The sequence below is a fragment of the Papio anubis genome, chromosome 8 (genome assembly GCF_008728515.1).
Source record: "Papio anubis isolate 15944 chromosome 8, Panubis1.0, whole genome shotgun sequence".
NCBI classification, from domain to species: Eukaryota; Metazoa; Chordata; class Mammalia; order Primates; family Cercopithecidae; genus Papio; species Papio anubis.
Genome location: NC_044983.1, coordinates 95,386,728 through 95,408,554, shown reverse-complemented (window position 1 = coordinate 95,408,554; position 21,827 = coordinate 95,386,728). Strand labels below are relative to the sequence as shown.

The 21,827-nt window shown below is 36.5% G+C and overlaps 1 protein-coding gene and 1 non-coding gene across 4 annotated transcripts in view; one reads left to right on the top strand and one right to left on the bottom strand.

Moving 5' to 3' along the window:
• RGS22 (regulator of G protein signaling 22) overlaps window positions 1-21,827 on the top strand; it is a 157,389-nt gene that overhangs the window by 97,694 nt on the left and 37,868 nt on the right. For all 3 annotated transcript variants that reach the window (XM_017962189.2, XM_017962190.2, XM_003903022.3), the window contains 4 exons: window positions 13,526-13,720; window positions 16,005-16,097; window positions 18,055-18,227; window positions 20,143-20,305. In XM_017962189.2, the coding sequence (XP_017817678.1) occupies window positions 13,526-13,720; window positions 16,005-16,097; window positions 18,055-18,227; window positions 20,143-20,305 (624 nt within the window). The remainder of the gene's footprint in view (window positions 1-13,525; window positions 13,721-16,004; window positions 16,098-18,054; window positions 18,228-20,142; window positions 20,306-21,827) is intronic.
• LOC116268755 lies at window positions 17,468-17,534 on the bottom strand. Its single transcript, XR_004175922.1, has one exon. It is a non-coding gene; the product is annotated as a small nucleolar RNA SNORD77 (small nucleolar RNA).

Here is a 21,827-nt window from a genome sequence, read left to right as displayed (position 1 = left end):
TTCTCAGCATAGCTCCTCAGTAATGTTTTTGAGCTCCTAGTGGGATGTGAGAGGTCATTAGAAATCATCATTTTTTCCTCTTTTGCAGAAAAAAAGATTGGATTGCTTCAACTTGCTTGTTATTTTCTTTTTCTGCCTCATATAAACTCAGATAATAATGTCCTATGCCTGCTAGAGCTGTGAATCGTTATGAAAACAGACTTCTCTTTTTGCTGAAGTAAATATTTTGTGATTTCTGAAAGTATACTGTATCACGGCATTTATATTTCTTTTATAAACACCTCTGGGGACTCTTTTTTTCATTTTTCACCCTTAGCTTCCGGGAGTACAGTTCATCTCATTGCTTTATATGAACTCCAAGCATAGAGTTATTGAGCCCAGTTGAGCAGATCCCATGTTACTTTGCTATTTGCCATCACTTACAGCAATATGGTTTTTTTGTTGTTGTTACAGTTTAGTGGACATCTGTTCTGTTGTGTTTAAGATGATCTGTGAAGTGATTTTGGTTTCTTTGGGGTCCAGACACTGAATCAAGATCCATTAGTACCATTTCTATTTCTCATAATGCTTTAATGTTTCTTCTTCAAATATGTTCTTTGTACTTTCTCATCAGGCCAAGCTAATACTTTCTCATCAGGCCCACTAAACTGATTAATTTATCAGGCTGAAGATAAATGTAATACTTGAAACTTAGTTTTGACCTTTTCTAAATAAGGACTACTCAGAATGTAAACAAACAATTTTAAAGAAAAGCTGTTGACCCTCCTCTTCTGGTTCAGCTTTACTCTTAACTATTAACAGGGCCTTTACTGTATATATTTTTTAAATGGATGTCTGTTAAACAGAGTATGTAAGTAAACTGTGTTATAAATTGGCATAATCTGGTATGACTTGGTATATACTGGTATGTAGCTTTGCTGCCAGTAAATATTTGAAGTAGCTGGTGTCATTTGTTTTTTCCTACTTTATTTCTCTTTCTTTAATGATCATGATAGGAAGAGAAGTATATTTGCCTTATAATCAGTGCTATGATGACAAATGTTCAACAACCAGATCTCTAGGGGAAAAAGCAGCTCCAATTTGTAGCATTTGCTGATCTCTGGGTATAAATACTCTCACCATGGATGATTTCAAGCTGCCAACATGACGTCACTGAATGCAGAGTTGGGAAGAGATGTGCAGTAGCACCCCATCATATAATATTTCCCCCATACAGATACACTTCAAGACCATGGGTAATATTAATGGCAAAACAGTAAAATCAACAGGAAATAATGAGTTTTGAGTAGTCGTTATTTTTGTTTTTAATATAACTTCTTTTTTTCCTGGGGCCTCTGGACTGGACTGAATCATAATTTCTTTAATTGTAAGTTTATGTGATTTAATTTTTGGTAATGACAGAGTTTAACAACTGACTCACAAAATTCCTGAATATTTATAAATCAGCTCTTGTGAGCTGGTACAAGCTGGCTCCAGTAGACCATTGCTTATAAGGGAGGAAGAGAAGTAATAACAAGAAAAGCATCACTGTGAATCCTCTCCATTTTTTCTCTAATGTTACAGCTGGAGACCCTGACTCTTCACCTTTAAAAAGTTTCTTCCACCTTTTGGAGACTACTTATGAACCACTCACACTTACCAAAGAAGGCACATCATCTCTCCTCCAGAATCACCAGGTCCTGCAGTTTACTGTGAACTTCATGAAGGAGCTTATAAAAAAGCTTTGTATATTTCAGTAGCCAAAGGCTTTTTCTTCTTTTGTCTTTAGAGTGTATGAAATAGTGCCTTGGCTTTTGTGGAATATCTCTTTTTCCCAGGGGCTGGCTAAGTCTTTGCTGATACCACACTGTCAGTCCATCAGGCAGAAGCCTAGTGCTACCTGATGGTAAGTAGAAGAAAATTGCGGCTGGGAGCGGTGGCTCATGCCTGTAATCCCAGCACTTTGGGAGGCCGAGGCGGGCAGGTCACCTGAGGTCAGGAGTTAGAGACCAGCCTGACCAACATGGAGAAACTTCGTTGCTACTAAAAATACAAAATTAGCTGGACATGGTGGCAGGTGCCTGTAATTCCAGCTACTCAGGAGGCTGAGGCAGGAGAATCGCTTGAACATCGGAGGCGGAGGTTGCGGTGAGCCAAGATTGCACCATTGCACTCCAGCCTGGGCAACAAGAGTGAAACTCCGTCTTAAAAAAAAAAAAAAAAAGTAAAAGAAAGAAAGAACATTTTTTTGCGACAGCAGATGACTTTGGCTTTATAGTTTGTATACTGTCTTGGTGAGCATCTTGGAAAATTACTAGAAGAATGTGAAAGATATATATTAAAATGCCTTCTGCTGCCTTACTAATTACATGATTAGAATTCCCTCCTTTACTTTTGTAGTCAAGTAATGGGTCTAAAAAAATGAACTTGTTAGTGATACAAAATGCTGAAGCATGAACGTTTTCTCCTAATCTCTGGAATACTATATTGGAAGTCTACTTTTAAAATGTCACCAATTTTAGTTAATCTGGTAATATGCTTTACGAGATGTGCTGTCAACTAGTATTAAGATCTCACAATATATAGGTTTTGAATACATTTTATTCTTCATGTACTGAGGGACTCATTTTAAGTCATACAGTTCCAAAGTTTTACGTTTCTTACTTCCAGTCCTGGCCTGGTGGTGACAGCAGAACATCATGTAATCAGTGTTACCAGGCAATTGTAGCAAGATACATACACATGATCATTAAAATAAATACATCAAAATGAAGTATGTGAAACTGTTCCATTAACATAACTAACAGCTGAAATATAACATAACAAATCAACACATGTGTTACAACATTTGGTATTATTTCTGACTTTGCCTTTTAAGGCTGCAGAGAAATTGTTCTTGTTTTCATTGGAACGCAGATAAGTGTCAAGCTGTAGCTCATCAAATGGCCCCTATTTATGGAAAAGATGTCTTCCCAAAGCCTGTGCTCACCTTTGGCACAGTGAGAATACTTTGCTGGGTGCTTCTACAGTATGCTAGTTGGAATCTAATCCCATAGCTGTCATCATTTAGCCTTTGATACAAAGAGAAATCCAAATAGTACAGACAACTGTGGAAAATATTTCCTTTTCTTTTTTTTTTTTTTTTTGCTTTCGACATTGTTAAAAACAAGAATAAGTTCAATAAACACACAATTTTCATTTCTCAGGTATGTTTATCTAGACCTTATCATTCAATAAGAAAACATTAATGTGGGAAAAGTAAGCCTGGCATGCATTTTGATACGTTTGAAAGAAGATTGGGATTCACTTCTATCCAAGAATATGCTTATTAACACATAATTTCATAATGATTTTGAAAACTATTAAGTGGTGTGGAAATCTTGCATGAAAAATATCATAGTGTTGGAAAAATATAAATTGCAATGGGAAATGTCATGTTTTAAATCGTTTGAGCTATCTCATATGTATTAATAGTATAATGCAGGTATTATATAGAGGATATTGTCTCTAATTAATGAAGCAGCTGAGATTTCCTTGAAGAGGCAAACAGGAATATTTGTTCACTTCTTCCCCCAGTAATGTCAGCAAACTAATATGTATTAAAAATAAATTAAACATTGTTCTTCATTTTAACACCATTTAGAAAGCAAAACATTAATCAAAATACGGTTTTTCTTCCCCTGCTATTTTGTGTGTGTGTGTGTGTGTGTCTTCATTTATCCTAATTTTTTTCTCCATTTTTTTTTCTGCTTTCCAGTTCAGCTATTCTGTCTCATGGTATCTATCCTACATCTTTTTTTCTTGCTAGTCTTGTTAACTCTCGGGTAATACTGACAGTTCAGTTAGGCAAGAAAATTAACTCCCAGAATTTCAAGACTGTAAAAGATTTTTTAGGGGCAGGCATTACTATGTTTTCTTTTTTGTTGTTGATACAGATGCCAAGAAAGTGAGTCACAGGCACAGGTGTAGAGAGGTGCAGGGCAAGCAGTGCATTGTGCATTTCCTGATTACATAACCTTTGAGTGTCTCCAGGAGAGATGAGGCTTAGAGTCATGTTGTGTGCAGTGCCAGGCACTTTGATCACAGACAGGCAGTGCTTGTATCCCTTCTCAAAAACTTTCCTGCTGGGTTGTTAAAGCGTCATAGGTTAATGTTTAAATTGGACTCATGTTGGCCACAGCTGTGTGTGAGTGAATCTCTGCTTGAATGTGAATCAGAGTAGCTGACTGGAATATGAAGGGAGCAGTTTCTTCTCTAACATGAGCTGCGTTGTTATTTACTCTGTGGCTAGAAAGGAAGAACTGGGTGGCCAGTAAAAAAAGCAAATGATTTGGATATTTAAACAATGTTTCTAACCCATAATCAGGCTATATGATTTACATATCAAAAAGCATAATCTTTATGTTTCATCTTAAAGTCAATTTATATCAACTTAAAAGGATTTTATCATCTTTATAAAGATTTTAAGTGTGTTGTTTAGCTTTTTAAACTTTTGTTTTAGATATACAATTACAATATCTTTTATTTACTAAATATATATATACTCAGTTACCCACTTATAGATTATAACAATCTATAAGTTATCTATAATCTATAACTTATAGATTATAACAATCTATAAGTTAGTTATCCACTTATAGATTGCCTTGGATTATTAGAAAGACATATTCAGATTTTAGTATCATAATTCAGTTTAAATGTACAATAATTTTACTGTTTGGGCTAATAAAGAATTGACAAACCGAATTCACTTTTCTCATCCTTACTCGTTTAACTGCATGTGTCTCTACCATCCTGGAGAGGTGAGGAACAGCGGAGACAACTTCAACAAAAGACAATAAATGTGTGTAGTGTAGGCTTGGGATGCCATGGATTGGATGACCTCACAAGCCCCTTTTTAATGCTTCCAGTTCTGTGATTTTTCAATAAAGGACAGGGCATAGTGGCTCATGCTTGTAATCCCAGTACTTTGGGAGGCCAAGAGGGAAGGATCACTTGAGCCTAGGAGTTTGAGACCAGCCTGGGCAATGTAATGAGACCTTGTCTCTACAAAACATTTTAAAAAAATTAGTGGAGCATGGTGATGAACGTTGACAAAAGGATTGCTTGAGCCCAGGAGGCAGAGGTTGCAGTGAGCGGAGATCAGGCTACTGCCCTTCAGCGTAGGTGACAGAGCAAGCCCCTGTTTAAAAAAAAAAAAAAAAAAAAAAGACTGGTAAGGAATCAGGGATGTAGGGAGAGTGTATTCTTCTTCTTCTTCTTCTTCTTCTTCTTCTTCTTCTTTTTTTTTTTTTTTGAGACCAAGTCTAGCTCTGTCGTCCAGGCTAGAATGCAGTGGCCTGATCCTGGCTCACTGCAAGCTCTGCCTCCCGGGTTCATGCCATTCTCCTGCCTCAGCCTCCCGAGTAGCTGGGACTATAGGCGCCCACCACCACGCCCAGCTACTTTTTTGTATTTTTAGTAGAGGCAGGGTTTCACCGTGTTAGGTGGAATGGTCTTAATCTCCTGACGTCGTGATCTGCCTGCCTCAGCCTCCCAAAGTGCCGGGATTACAGGCATGAGCCACCTCACCCAGCAGGAGAGCGTATTATTTTTAAGGATTATGCTGGTTGTCAGATGGGGGGTTGATACTCTTGAACAAAGAGAAATTGTTTGGGTGACAATAATTCAATAAACGTGGTAAGGAAGCAAAAGAATTAAAAGTGGGAGGGCAAATTAATACATTCAGGTGCAATCATTTAGTTCATTTCTTTTTTCTTCCCCTCCCCTCTCTAGTTTGTTTATTTTTAACAGGAAAGTCTGTGAAGTGTCAACCCAAGTTCTAAATTACATATTTCTGGTTTGAGATTTTGGCATTTGAGAATAGCTATTCAATTAATATGGTTGAGAATTAGACAAATGTCTGTTTCTTATCATGGAACATCTTCTGCTTTTCTTTGCTTTATTTTCAGATTTAAATATGTGTCAAGTGTTTCTAGGAGTCTTGTTTTAGAGAAACTTCAGAATTTAACTGATGACAATTAAATATGGAGGAACCATATAATTTATCATCTAAACCCAGATGCTTTTGAGAATTAAACTGTTAATAATTATGCAAAGACAGTAGGCTTAGACCAGAGTAGGGACACATGACTGTCCCAGTGATATAGATCCTAGAGACTGCAGACTATGTAGCTAAATAATATGCATGAACCCCCATGGCTAGGGCAAAATATGAGTGTGAGGTCAGGAAGAAAGGTAGCAGACAGTAACCTGGGAAAGGTCTGGCCTTGCTTGGTCAGAAAACTGAGTTTTATGATGTTTCTTGAGATGGAAGTGATGCTACTTATTTCCTCCTGATATTTTTATATTTGTTTTTGTTAGTTTCTCCTTGTTTCATTGGAGAGATTAAAGTCATAGGATTTGCATTTGAGAATAAAAAAGGGGAGCGCAGGGAAGAGTCAAAAATTGTACTATAAATGGGTATTATTAATGAAAACTGGAGGCCAGGCATGGTGGCTCACGCTTGTAATCCCAGAACTTTGGGAGACCAAGGCAGCCAGATTACTTGAGATCAGGAGTTCAAGACTAGCCTGGCCAACATGGTGAAACCCTGTCTCTACTGAAAATACAAAAATTAGCCTGGGTGGTGGTGCGTGCCTGTAGTCCCAGCTCCTCAGGAGGCTGACACACAAGAATCACTTGAACCTGGCAGGCAGAGGTTGCAGTGAGCTGAGATCACACCACTGCACTCCAGCCTGGGTGACAGAGGGAGATTCCATCTCAAGAAGAAAGAAAAGAAAAGAAAAAAAAAAAGAAAAGAAACCTGGAAACAGGAGGAAGGGAGAGGCTTTAGAAGTTAGGAAGGGATAATTTGCTATATTATTGAGTCCTTGAGGGTCTGGAAGATACTCATGTGGCTATAACAAGTAGGCTGCTAAAAGCAAAGGTTTTGAGTTCAGGAAAGAAATCTGGTGTAAAGCTATTAGTATTAGTATATGGAGTTCTTCCACATTGATTGACTGTTAAATTTTTGGAGCTAGGTGAAGTCTTTCATTCATCTACTTATTCTAAATTTCACATTATGCCAGATGCTAGGGATACAGTAATAAACAAAGTAGACACAGTCTCTTTGTAGAGTGTAGGGTCCAGTGGGAAAAACATAAAAGTACAGGGTCCATGGGAACACACAGGAAGGATTCTTAAGCCAGACTTCAGGAGCCATGGAAGCTGAGTCTTTAGGATGAATAGAAGCTCAGTGAAAGGCGAAAAGAGGATGAGGGTAGAGAGCATAGAAGCGATAGAGTGCAGAGTACAAAACTCCTGTGAGGGAGTGCTTGCCTCCTGTGAGAAACTGTAGGGGCATGAACTGAGAAGGTGTAATTGAGCATGGAACTTTAGTAAGTGTCATCTTTTAAGGGAGGAATGGAGGAAAAGGAATCAGCAAAGAGCCTGAGAAGCAGCAGAAATTGGCAGGGAGAGAATCAAGAGAAAGGGTTGGCGAAGTCAGAGGAAAGAGAGTAAAGGAGAGAGGAGATAATTATATTATGCAGTATTAAAGCTGCATAAGGGATCAGGTTGAATGAAGATTAAGGAAAGAAGCTATTGAATTGGCGATTAGGTGGTTTTTAGTGATCTTTGAGATCATTGTCATTGGCATGGAAGCCAGACTTCCATAGACTGAGGAGTGACTATGGAGACTTGTAGAGAAAGGGAAGAAAGAAGTAGGGTAAGAAGTAGGGAGTAAAACAGAGTCAGGAAAAACATTTTAGAATGAGAAAGGCACTAGATTTCAACAACTTTGTAGCATAAAGAAGCAAATGGAATCAATGGAGAGGTAGATTAAAGAAACAAGGCACTAAGGAAATAGCTGGTGTTGCAGGCTCTGGAGGAACATGGTCGAGTGCACCTGAATGCCTTAGGATTGGAAAGACATCTTCCTTTGAGACATCAGAGAAACAAAAAGATTTAGAAGAGAGCTCTTGAGAGGAAAGTTGAGGGCATTTATACCAGTGGTTTTTCCCAGTTACGTGGAAGATAAAGTCTACTGAAAGTGAAGAAGTGTAAGAGTACAGTTGGGAGCATTAAATAGGATGGCAGTTTTAAAATGGGAAATGGCATTGATTAGAAATAAGCAAAAATGTAACAAACTTTTTGATTGCAGCTAAGTTTTTTTGAATTTTATTTATAATGGAGTCAGTCATGATGTTTTTATTAGGAACTTGAGGGTAGAGTGGGGAGGAAATAGGGATGTTGGTAAGAGTATAGTTGAAATAATGGACAGTTCTCAGTCCCAATTGTCTAAGAAAGTAAGATAAAGCAGCTGGTGCATGATTTATTTAGAGGACATATTTATTTAGATTGTGCTGAAGGTGAAGAAAAGCTTGGTGAGAGATACAAATAGATGAAAATTATGGTCAGAGAGAGAAAGTTGTTCTATTAATATGGTAAGTGGTAAAATAAAGACAAACTTACCTTGAAGAAAATCATAAAGCAAAGTTTAAGAAGGTAAAAGCCCAAGGCAGTTGGATACAATCATATACAGAAACTTGGCTTCAACAGGGCATCAAGAAGTGTCCACCATAGTATAGATACAGTACTAGACTATCTAAATCACACATAGATGATCTCTTGGAATTGAGGTTAGCACTAAATCTTAAAGATAAAACAGAAAGAGTAAAGACAAGACAGAGTAAAAGAGAAGGGAAGTAGATTTAGGCGTCCACCAGAGGCTGACAATCCTAACAGCTGTCATTGTTGTCCTAGCCACCTTTTCAACTTCTTTCCTACTTTTACCCTCTTCTCTGTTCTCATTTAAAAAAAGAAATCAGGTCAGGTGCGATGGCTCACGCCTGTAATCCCAGCACTTTGGGAGGCCAAGGCAGACAGATCACAAGGTCAGGAGATAGAGACCATCCTGGCTAACATGGTGAAACCCCATCTCTACTAAAAATACAAAAAATTAGCCAAGCGTGTTGGTGGGCACCTGTAGTCCCAGCTACTTGGGAGGCTGAGGCAGGAGAATGGCATGAACCCAAGAGGCAGAGCTTGCAGTGAGCCGAGATCACACCACTGCACTCCAGCCTGGGCGATAAAGCGAGACTCCGTCTCAAAAAAAAAAAAAAAAAAAAAAATCAAAGGCGTTATCCTGATTTCTATATGAGAACTTTTCTTGTACTAACCAGAATGCTCAACATATGAGAATTTGATATGTAGCACATCAGATCTTTTTAAACTATAGTTTTGAACTGTAAAAGAAAAAAAAATTTTTAAAAAGTATTTCTGCCCTAATTTAGCCTGACTACTGATTTTTAGTGTAAGTAATTTAGGCTGTTAAATTTTCTTTTCTTTGAAGTGAATTTGGAATTATTGGAGCAAATCCTACATTTTTAAATGTTGTTAATTTGATAATTTTAATCTTTAGTTTCATAATTTACCTAAGACATTATTTTTATTAGTTTACTTTAGAAAACTCTCTCTCTCTGTTTCTTTCCTTTCTTTCTCTCTCTCTCACTGTCTCTCTCCTCACTCTTGTCACCCAGTCTGGAGTATGATGGCACCATCATATTTCACTGTAATCTCGAACTCCTGGCCTCAAATGATTCTCCCACCTTGGCCTCCCAAAGTGCTGAGATTATGAGAATCAGCTACCACACCCTGCCAGCTTTAAATTCTTGACCTGTGAAATTTCCCTTTCAAATCACTGTTTCGCTTAAAGCCACTCATCTCCCATTTACATACTCAGCAAATATCTATTGAATGCCTATTATATTCTGAACTTTAGTATTCTCTTTTAACTACTCTACATGCCCTTCTCCCTTATCTTAATCACTGGTTCTTTGATACTCTACCCTGCAAATTACTGTATCACTACCCTGATTTTGACCTTGTTTGCTTTCCTACGTGTCATGGACCTCACAGTAGATCATTTCAATTGCACTTTAACCAGCACCTTTGATTCTTTTGTTGCTTTAATGTCTATATATATATGTGTGTGTGTGTGTGTATGTGTGTGTGTGTGTGTATAATTTATATTCTTAACACCATTTATTGCTGTCTCCTATCTTTAAGCTAACTCTTCATTTGGCTTCTGCAGCATTACTCTGACTTGGTTTACCTCTTATCTCTCTGACTTCTGTTTCTCAGGCTCTTTTACTATTTCTTCTGACTTTATTCATTATTATTATTTTATTTTGCAATAAATATTTATTGATATTTACCCATATATTTGTACTTTCCATTGTTTTCTAGTCCATCCTGCTTTTGTCTAGAGCCTCCATTTAATATTTCACCTCTAGAGTCTCCATTTAATATTTCATTTAGGACAGGTCTTCTGGTGATGAAGTTTCTGTTTTTGTCTGTTGATTTATAACATCTATTTTGTTTTTATTTTGGAAAGGTGTTTTTGCTAGACATAGAATTATAGGTTGGCAGTTATTTTCTTTTGGCACATTAAAAACTCGAGACTGCAGTCAATATCTAGTCCATTCCTGCTCTCAGGGTGTTTTGAGAGCTTAGGATGTTTACAGGGACTTCCCCACTGACAGGTCCTGAACTATAATCCTTGTCTCCTAATCATTGCAAGACTTCCAAAAACTCCATTTATAGGTAATTATAAGAATTTTGACTTTTATTATGTGTGAGATGGGAAGCTACTAGAGAGTTTGAGCAGAGGAGTGCTGCACAAAAGGATTTTTCTGTCTGCTGTGGTAAGAATAGACTGTGAGAAAGCAAAGAGTAGTCTGGGAAGATTAGTTAAGAGACTATTGCAAAAAAGCAAGCAAGAGGTGAAGGTGGCATGTAATTTCTTGTCTATCTATTGAAATAACTTCCAAACTGCTTCAAATATTGATCTTACTCAAACTATCGTATCCAATAGTGTCACTGCTCAGTTAAAATCCTTACAAGATTCCCCATTATATCTTTAGGTAAAAATTCAAATTCCTTAACAAAGGATAAGAGATCATATTCATGCTCTGGTTTCTGCCTCCCTTTAAAGTATCTTCTCTTATTCACCTCTTTCCTTTAGCCAGTGTTATCTACTTGAAACCTAAAATCTCTCCATAGGTTTTAAAGCTCCCATAGGCCTCCATGCATTGACCTGTGTTTTGCTTCTGCTTGGGCCATCTTTCATCAACCCTCCTCTATTGTCTGATTATTGACTCCAACTTATCTTTAGAGATTTAGCTTAACAATTATCTTCTGGAGGGCAGGCATGGTGGTTCACACCTGTTAATTCCAGCACTTTGGGATGTCAAGGTGGGCAGATTGCTTGAGCCCAGGAGTTTGAGATCAGCCTGAGCAACATAGCAAGACCCCATCTCTTAAAAAAAAAAAAAAAAAGAATTATCTTCTCTCTGAAGAGTTTCTAGAATTATTTCCTTTCCTAGTCCAATACATAAATGAGTCTTTTCTAGGGATTTGGAAATTTTAATAAATGTTTATGGCATCTACTGTCTGCCAAGAACAGTTCTAGGAACTGGAGATACACCAGTGAATAAGCTACAGTCTTTGCCTTCAAGGATCTCAGTCTGGAAGAGAAGACACATAAATACATAACTGCATTATAGAGTGATAGGTATAGCAGCAGAAAGTGTGATTATTGGGGGAGAATGTGAGTGAAACTTCCTAGAGGAGGAGAAATCAACGTTGGTTTTTAATTTTTTTAGACGAAGTCTCACTCTGTCGTCAGGCTGGAGTGCAGGGACATGATCTTGGTTCACTGCAACCTCCACCTCCTGGGTTCAAACGATTTTCTTGCCTCAGCCTCCTGAGTAGCTGGGACTACAGGTGTGCACCACCATGCCCAGCTAATTTTTGTATTTTTGGTAGAGATGGGGTTTCATCATGTTGGCCAGGATGGTCTCAATCTCTTGACCTCGTGATCTGCCTGCCTCGGCCTCCCAAAGTGCTGGGATTACAGGTGTGAGTGCCCGGCCTCATGTTTGGTTTTAAACTCTAAATTAGTTTATCAAGCAGACAAGGTATGTGGGGTAGTGTAGCCATCCAAGATGGAAGGAACAATATGTGCAATGGTATGAAATGGCAAAACAGCAAGACTTAGGGAAATTATAGAAAATTTGTATTTGAATGTAAAATTTTAAAGATGATTAATGGGAGACTAGCTTAAAAGATCATTGAAGATCTTATTTATAATACATACCTCTCTTATAGCACTTTTCATCCTGTTATAACCATTGATATTCATCTCCATGTCACCACCAAATTGGCTTCTTCAGAATCGGCATTGACTCTTGTTCATTAATCTTTGCATACATAGCACCTAGCCAAGTGTCTAAGATGCAGTAGATGGAGTACTCAGTAAATGCTTGTGTTGTTAACATGGACCCTTTACCTCTTTTAAAAGATTATTTTAAATAAGACTATTGCTGTTTGGTACAAACTCGTATCTGTATCTGTCTGTTCCGAGTTGGTCTAGATATTATCAGGTTCAAATTCTAAGTATGTGAAATAAAATTGACATAAAGTACAAATTAACTAGAGATTGTTAGTAAAACTTGATTTAAAATGTCCAGTGTGCAAACATTTTTTAAACACATTGTTATTAAATTGCTTCTCAGATATACGTAACTATTATTGAGAGACAGGACAATTAGTAGAATGGAACAGATATTTGTGGCAGGTTTGCTGGAGGTTCTATGTATATCTTTCCATTCACTTTCTTTTTTTTGAGATGGAGTTTCACTTTGTCACCCAGGCTGGAGTGCAGTGGCATGATCTTGATCTTGGCTCACTGCAATCTCTGGCACCCGGGTTCAAGCAATTACTACTGCCTCAGCCTCCTGAGTAACTGTGATTACAGGTGTGCACCACCACACCTGGCTACTTCTTGTATTTTTAGTAGCGATGGCGGGGGGGGGGGGGGGGGGGGGGAGGGTGGCGGTTCACCATATTGGCCAGGCTGGCCTTGACCTCCTGACCTCAAGTGATTCACTCGCCTCGGCCTCCCAAAGTGCTGGGATTACAGGCGTGAGCCACTGCACCTGGCCTCCATTCACTCTTATGCTTTTGTCTTCCACAGCATTGGATACCAGATGGAAAGACTTAATGGCAGAAAGGGATAATTAGCAAGTCTTAAGAACTCTGCAGCTCAGTTTGGTAGGACAGGTAGTCTGTTGTTTCTCCAAAAGACTAATAGCCAGCTTTTCAGTCCTAGTGTATTCTTGCCTCCTGTTTCCAAAAAAAAGTATTTCAAGCCACTTTGGAAAGTAACACAAATGTGTTAGAAATGTTGTGAACATAAAGGAAGAAAAGAGGCACATAAACTCAAATTTATCGTAATAATACCTAGTGCTTCCTCAGATTTTTGTAATCTGAGAAAAATTGACTAATTACTGATGAAGAAATTGGAAAACAAAAGGAAAAACAAAGTCTTTCAAATAGATGCATTGCTTCGTGTTAAGTAGTTCTACCCATATTTTCAAGAAAAATATCACGTTGGCTTATTTGCCTTCTCTTAGTTTTTAAAAAATGCCTATGCTGAGGTATCTGCTAACCATTGTGGCTTCTCTCAACATCCTCTCCCTTCTTCCCTCTTCTCCTTCAGTATCTTTTTGCCACATACGTTGCTCCTTCTGCCACTCTTGACATTGGACTCCAACAGGAAAAGAAAAAAGAAATTTATATGAAAATACAGCCACCATTTGAAGACCTTTTTGACACAGCAGAGGAATATATCCTTCTCCTCCTTCTTGAACCATGGACAAAGATGGTAAAATCGGACCAAATTGCTTATAAAAAGGTACTGTGCCACTGATAAATTGAGTGTGAAACCATTCAGGTTTACTACAATACTCACACCTGTAATCCCAGCACTTTGGGAGGCGAAGGCGGGTGGATCACCTGAGGTCAGGAGTTCAAGACCAGCCTAGCCAACGTGGTGAAAACCTGTCTCTACTAAAAATACAAAAATTAGCTGGGTGTGGTGGCGGGTGCCTGTAATCCCAGCTACATGGGAGTCTGAGGCAGGAGAATTGCTTGAACCTGGGAGGCGGAGGATGCAGTGAGCCGAGATCACATCATTGCACTCTAGCCTGGACGCCAAGAGCAAAACTTGGCCTAAAAAAAATAAAAAAATACAAAATAAAACTAAAAATAAAAATAAAAAACCGTTAGATTTACTGCCAACGATAAGCAGCATTGTTAACTCACAAGAGAAAAACTGGAAAAGGTCTCATGTGGCCCTAAGATTTAGAGCTAAGATTTGGGTAGCCTCAAAATTTGGGCAGGGAAAGTATTTACCCACTTGATTTTTTAATTTTTTTTATTTTTTTGAGATGGAGTCTCGCTCTGTTGCCCAGGCTGGAGTGCAGTGGCATCACTTGTTTTTTTGTTTGTTTGTTTGTTTTGTTTTTTGCCAGTTTTCTTATTGTTGCCTAATGAAAGACTTTATGTCATTTTTTGCTCTCCGTACAAGTATGTCAGAATAGAGAAATCTGAGTTTTGGTTTCCTGTGAATAAGTAAATATGCCTTTCTTGCTACTTTTCAGCAGTAGCCTTAATTTTGATGAACAGAAACACCCATTTCATTTTATGCTAGATGAGTTTCAGTTACTATCACATGCATGGAAAACATAAACGTTTCATATGTATTGTGGAAAGTAGATCCTCTGACTTTGGTACTTCTATTTTAATGTACCCCCAGTGTTCATCAGGTCAGACTGCTTGACTGGATACAAGTTTCAACACGTCTTTTGTCATCCTGAAAGAGGTCGTTTTAAGCCTCAATGCTTGAGTATTTTCATTATTTTATTAATGGGTGGAGGCCATTTATTTAAATATTTATTTTGAATCACAAATTAAAACCATCTATCTATACTTTTTATATTAAGTTAATGCATGTACTATGTACCTGAGGTCATTTCAGGTGGAACTCTGCTGCCTTTGCATTGTTATTCTTTGTTCATATCTCCTCAACAACTTCTTAGATTGTCATACAAAATTAATACCAAAACACCTTGGATAGAGTTACCTTATTGGATCGTGACTGAAACAACTGTTATGGTTTACTAAGTTCAATGACCAAAATAATTAGATTTCTCTTTGTCCTGAAAAATTAGCATAGCATCCTTTGTATTACAAAAATGCATTTATTACAGTAGGAAAATTTGGATATCAGATGAAGTTTAAAAAAATTCTTTCCAGTCATTATTTTAAATATACTGTATGCCATAGAGGATGCAATGGTTTCAAAAAAAAAGGTTTGGAATTATAACTAACTTCCCTAAACCAAAAAGTTTCAGCATTAGTCGTGATTCTTATAAAATGGATGAAAGAAATTGTACTGTTTTTAGTAGGAGGAAAAATAAATCTCTCTTAATTCTAGAAACTTCCTTCTAGAAGTATGAGGACTTATCTAAAAGCCCAGCTGACTGTATTCTGTAGACTCTTTCCCAAAAAGAATAACGCAGCAGACTACCAAAGCTAGCTATTAAATACAGAAAGTTCTCAGGCAGCTCTTCAGTCAAGCTGGTTTTCCCCTGCAGTAGAGAAATAGAAAATGATCTTGTTCTTCTGACTATATGAAACAGTACGTTACAAACTCTGAAGACAAGCTGTTATGAGGTTTTATTTGATGATTGATGGTCTCCCCTCTTACTACAGCTTTACTACTTAAAGCCTTTGCTCACATACTAATGACAACATGGAGTCTGGTCGTTTCTTGTTTCTGTGAATTATTTGGTTCCTAAAGCTAGTGGCATCTGCTGTCATGACTATTATCATGTTATATTGAATAAAAGTTGGAAATGTGACCAATATATTTGCATTATTTGTAAGTTTACATTCCTCCAGAAAGCAGGAATGATCTTTGGTGGCACTATATCATTACATAGAAATGTATGCATTTTGTATTGCATCCTTTTGAAGTGTGACCCTGCTGTAGCTAATCTTTTAAACTATGTTATCTTTCTGCTTTTGCTTTGAAAATAATTTGCTTTATTGCCAACTGTATTTGTTTTTCAGCCCACTGTTACTAGCAAATTGTACATTCTCTTGATGTCACAAGCTTTATTTATTTATTTTAGGTGGAGCTGGTGGAAGAAACTCGACAGTTAGACTCCACATACTTCAGAAAGCTACAGGCTTTGCATAAAGAGACACTTTCCAAGAAAGCTGGGGTAAGGCAACCTTCCACTTACAAAAACAAACTTTTTATCCTGGAGAGGGTTACCACTTTATGTATTGGGCAGGGGTAGACTGTAGAGTGAGGAGATCATGTATTATAGAGTAGGGGATAGGCAGTTTCATTTTTCTGCTGTTCCTTTGCCTAGCATGCTGCATTTGACAGGTGTTACCTCTTATTGACATATTTGACAAGGGAGCCAGAAAAACAAAGCAGATGAGGTATTTGACAGGGAACCAGGCCACTCGTTTGCCTTGGCTAAGACTAGACATTGGAGCCTTCAACTGTGTTATATTCCTTTGAATGTTATCAGTTATTTTCTATATGGCAGCTGCTCTTTCTATTTGTTGTCAGGTTACAAAGGAGTTAAATTAAGTTTTCTAAACAGAAAAGAAACTGTTGTGTGACAGCAATAGGGAAATCAATAAAGAAAAAATATGGGAAGGAATTTAGGAAGATGGTAAAAAGATCATAGGATTGACTAGGGTATTAAAGTGTTACTTTGATTCATAAAGTTGCATCTTTTGGATTGGCTAAGTAAACATAATAAATCCTTAAAGCCATAAAATTAAATTTATGCATCTACATAAAAATGACAGTTAATTGACCTGGAAAATGTTTAAGATATATTAAAATTTTTGTAACAGAAACACTGGTATGGTATGATCCTGTTTATGTAAAACTATATATGTGTTTCTGCATGTATCCATATGTATAAAAAGAAATATCTGAAAAGACACTCACCAAAATATTAAAGATAACTCTGAGTGGTAAGGTTTCAGGTGATTTTTTTAAAACTTTCTTCTTTGTGCCTATCTGAAATTTTTATTCTTATCCAGAAGTTATCTATTTGATACACTAATACTATCTTGCAAAGGATACATAAAAATCCATAAAGGTAGCATGATATAAAGTTGTATTGTAAACTCTATGAACTAAACTTTATAACACTATCCACACTCCTTCTACATAAGGAAAATTAATTTTTAAAACATTGGTAGCTTATCTCATGGATCCTTTATAAAAACAAATAGGGAGATGAATTAGTTATGTAAGGAATTGTATAAGGAAGGGCCTTTCAAAGAATAAGCCTCTTTTCCCCTTTGCCCTTTCGTTCTTATAAACTGTTCACGAAACATCAGATGTCATAAAATTATCTAAAAATTAACTTCTATATGGTGATTATATTTATATTTTAATATTATATTTGAAGGATGTATTATTAGATAAGTAACTTGTATTACTCTATAACTTTTAAATATTATGTTATAAAAGAATGTCTTATGTTTATGATCAACATTGTTAAGAAAAAGAACCAGGTCACAAAACTATAAATAGGTGCATAATCCTATCTTTATATTTTAAAACTACATCAGACATTGTAAATCTCTTCATGAATTCAATCTGCTGAACTATGCAACCATCATAGTATCTAATCTTCACTTTTAATTTTTAATTTTTATTTTTAATTTTTATTGTTATACTTTTCTTCATTTTTTATAAACTACATGTATATACATAAGTAAGACTGGAAGGCTGTATTAAAAAATGTTAATGGTGGTTATCTTTGAATGGTAGTATTATGTATGATTTTTATTTTCTTATTACAAAAGGCATGTTACTTCTGTACTTAGAAAAATATATTAAAGTTAATTTACAAGCAAGTGCTTTGTGTAGTAAATATTTACTAAATATTTATGAAAAGAAGGGAATGGAATGAAAATAAACAGAACAGAATTTGATACGTTAGAATCTGAACCAGACTCTTTATCCAGATTGTTAGAATCTGAACCAGATTCTTTACAAGATTCTAAAGTCTTTACCCACTTCTGCCATTGAATTGTTAAATGGCCTTGGCCGAATGATTAATTTTTCTTTCAGTTTCTCTACTTAAAATTGTAAACAATTTGTTGTGTTTAAGATTTTTTTTCTGAAAAGTACTGTTTCACCAGGATACCACTTGTGAAATTGGAAGTGGCATTTTATCACTCTCTAATGTCTCTAAACGAACAGAATATTGGGATAATGTTCCTGCAGAATACAAACATTTTAAGTTTAGTGATCTGCTTAATAACAAACTGGAGTTTGAACATTTCCGTCAGTTTCTTGAGACTCATTCTTCAAGGTAAGGGACATAACCATATATTTCTCACTGAAAACATTTTTCTAAGCTACTAGTTTTGATTCAACATATTATAAAAGTGATTTGGTGCTATAACAGATTTTACCCATGTCAATAAAAACTGACAAACATGATCATCTGAAATCTGTATAGGTAACTTTTTAAAGATGGAGTACATTTTGATTGTAGCAACCTCCACATAGTTCTTTTAAGTGGTTACATAATGTTGCTACTTTTAGCATTGGCTAAGTTAAAATACCAATGTGCTTTATTTTTTCTCTTTTCTACTGTTTATTTGTTTTACATTTCTCTAGACTGGTATTTTAATTACTATTTCTGGAAAATTTCCTTTTTATATTTCATTGAGATATTGAAATTATAATATTTTATAATTTTTATTAACTGATATATAAATGAAACATTGTAGTTTTACCCAGAATCTTGGAACCTTATAACATATTTATCTAATATAAACTGAAGTATTGAATATTTTTTTTCTTTTTCTTTTTTTTTTTTTTTTTTTTTTTTTTTTTTTTTTTTTTTTGAGACGGAGTCTCGCTCTGTCGCCCAGGCTGGAGTGCAGTGGCGCAATCTCGGCTCACTGCAAGCTCCACCTCCCAGGTTCACGCCATTCTCCCGCCTCAGCCTCCGAGTAGCTGGGACTACAGGCGCCCGCCACCACGCCCGGCTAGTTTTTTTTTTTTTTTGTATTTTTAGTAGAGACGGGGTTTCACCATGTTAGCCAGGATGGTCTCGATCTCCTGACCTCGTGATCCACCCGCCTCGGCCTCCCAAAGTGCTGGGATTACAGGCTTGAGCCACCGCGCCCGGCCTATTTTTTTCTTTTTAATATTCTCCCTAGTTAACAGAAACTGATTAGATCTGAGAGCCAAATTTCACTGTATATGGTTTCCCTTCATTGTAATGAGGATTTTTCTATCTTTTTATTTTTCATCTGTTAATTTTTTAAATTTTTGTGGCTACATAGTACGTGTATATATTTATGGGGTACATGAGATGTTCTGATACAGGCATGCAGTGTGAAATAAGCACATCATGGAGAATGGGGTGTCCATTCCCTCAAGCATTTATCCTTTGAGTTACAAACAATCTAGTTATACTTTAAGTTATTTTAAATTGTACAATTAAGTTATTATTGACTATAGTCATCCTATTGTGCTATCAAATAGTAGGTCTTATTCATTCTTTTTTTTTTTCTTTTTTGAGACAGGGTCTAACTCTGTCACCGAGGCTGAAGTGGCATGATCCCAGCTCACTGCAGCCTCCGTCTCCCGGGTTCAAGTGTTTCGCATGCCTCAGCCTCTGCAGTAGCTGGGATTACAGGCATGTGCCACCACGTCCAGCTAATTTTTGTATTTTTAGTAGAGATGGGATTTTGCCATGTTGGTCAGGCTGGTCTCAAACTCCTGAATTAAAGTGATCTGCCTGCCACCCACCTTGGCCTCCAAAAGTGCTGGGATTACAGGCGTGAGCCACTGTGCCTGGCCCTTATTTATGCTTTCTATTTTTTGGTACCCATTAAGATGAGGATTATTTTAAATCTGACCTTTTGTCAAATGACATGACATATGTGGAAATTTTCTTATTTTTGAAATTGATGAAATTAATGAAAGAACTCTGAGATCCCACCAATGATGGTGATAGATTTTTTTTTTCTGATCCTAATATTCCTTTGTCATCATTCATATATTTAGCCAGGATTAGGAGTGTAATAGAGTCAAGCTAACTAGCCTAGAAAGGAATCAGAGATAGAATATTGGGTTCATTATTTCCATGATCTAATGCAACTAGTCAAGACAGCCACTTTCTAAGTTCTGTCAGAACAACAATCGGGTGTTTGCTGGAATTTAGAGAAATAAATATGAAGACCTATACATTGTTTTTGTTTTCATTTTAGCATGGATCTTATGTGCTGGACAGACATTGAGCAGCTCCGGAGAATAACTTACAGAGATCGAAATCAAAGGGAGGCAAAATCTATATACATTAAAAACAAATACCTTAATAAAAAATATTTCTTTGGACCCAACAGTCCAGCTTCTCTGTATCAGCAGAACCAGGTATCAACATGCAAACCTATTTTTTAAATTGATGTTTGAAAACCGGTATTTTATTTCTATTTTTGCCAACAACCTGAAAGTCTCTTATTTTATTTTCTTTTGTTTATGACTAATGTGTTAGAGACCTTTGATATTTATTTAGGTATTAATGCTCATAAATATACATTAAATGTCTTTAATACTCAAATATTATATAGTATAAAAATATGTTACTCTAAAAAATAGTTTATAGAATAAAATAACTTTTATTCACCTACTCATTGACTCATTCAACAAATTTGAGTGCCTTTACTATGCCAGACTCTTCTAGGTGCTCAAGATAAAGTGGTGAAGAAGATGGACAAGCTCCCTGCACCTGTCAACATGTAGGAAAACAGCTGTTATCAACCATTAAGCCAAATCTCTACCACTTTTCTGTTCTTCTCTGAACTGATATTATTCCAAATATAATCGATCTTTGAAAATCCTCTTTACTATGGAACCTTGAACAAATGTTATAAAAGAAAAAAAAAGAAAATCCTCCTTACAATTGTATTTTTCCCAGAAACTATTTTTATTGACCAGGACAGTTTGAGCATTTTGTTGGACCAAAGTCCTATGGCCTTAATCACAATTTATTAATAACTAAATAACTACAGTGTCATTAGATTGACAGCAACAATATAAGATTGGGCTGGGTGCGGTGGCTTACGCCTGTAATCCCAGCACTTTGGGAGGCCAAGACAGGTAGATTGTTTGAGGTCAGGAGTTCGAGACCAGCCTGACCAACATGGTGAAACCCTGTCTCTACCAAAAATACAAAACTTAGCCAGGTGTGGTGGCACACACCTGTAATTCCACCTACTCAGGAGGCTAAGACAGGAGAATCCCTTAAACCTAGGAGGCAGAGGTTGCAGTGAGTGGAGATTGTGCCCCTGCACTCCAGACTGGACAACAGAGTGAGTGAGACTGTGTCTCAAAATATATGTATATATATAATTGGGATTCAGCAGTAGGTTTGTGTTTATGTAACACTGCTCATGAAATATGACTCAATTTTTATACTTTTGAAATATAAACAATTATTATAATTTAGTTTGAAGTTTGTTAGTATTACATTCATGCCTAAAGATGTAATGTATAGCTTATGAATTTTTTGTTTGGTAGTTTATAAGAATGCATATTCTAATGGTATATATTACTAAAATAAAAATTTCAGATTAATGCTAAATTCAGTAAATTAAAGAAAAACTCAGAGTTTCACTAGTAAGATATACCAAATTTAAAAGCTAGATCTTTGGAGTACAGAAGAAATTAGCAGAAGTCTTTGGGAGTGAGAAGGAGCAGGAATTCTAGGATTAAGCAACTTTGACAAAAATGCTTTGTCCTTAGTTCCTTGAGATACAAATCTGGGACACATTAGCAAAAGTGGTTGGGTGTCTCAATAAGCACAAGTATGAAATAAACACATGGAAAGCATTTGTTTTCTACTTGGCTTGTGCTCCATTGCGTGAGGTTTCATGGTATCTCATGCTACTGTGTG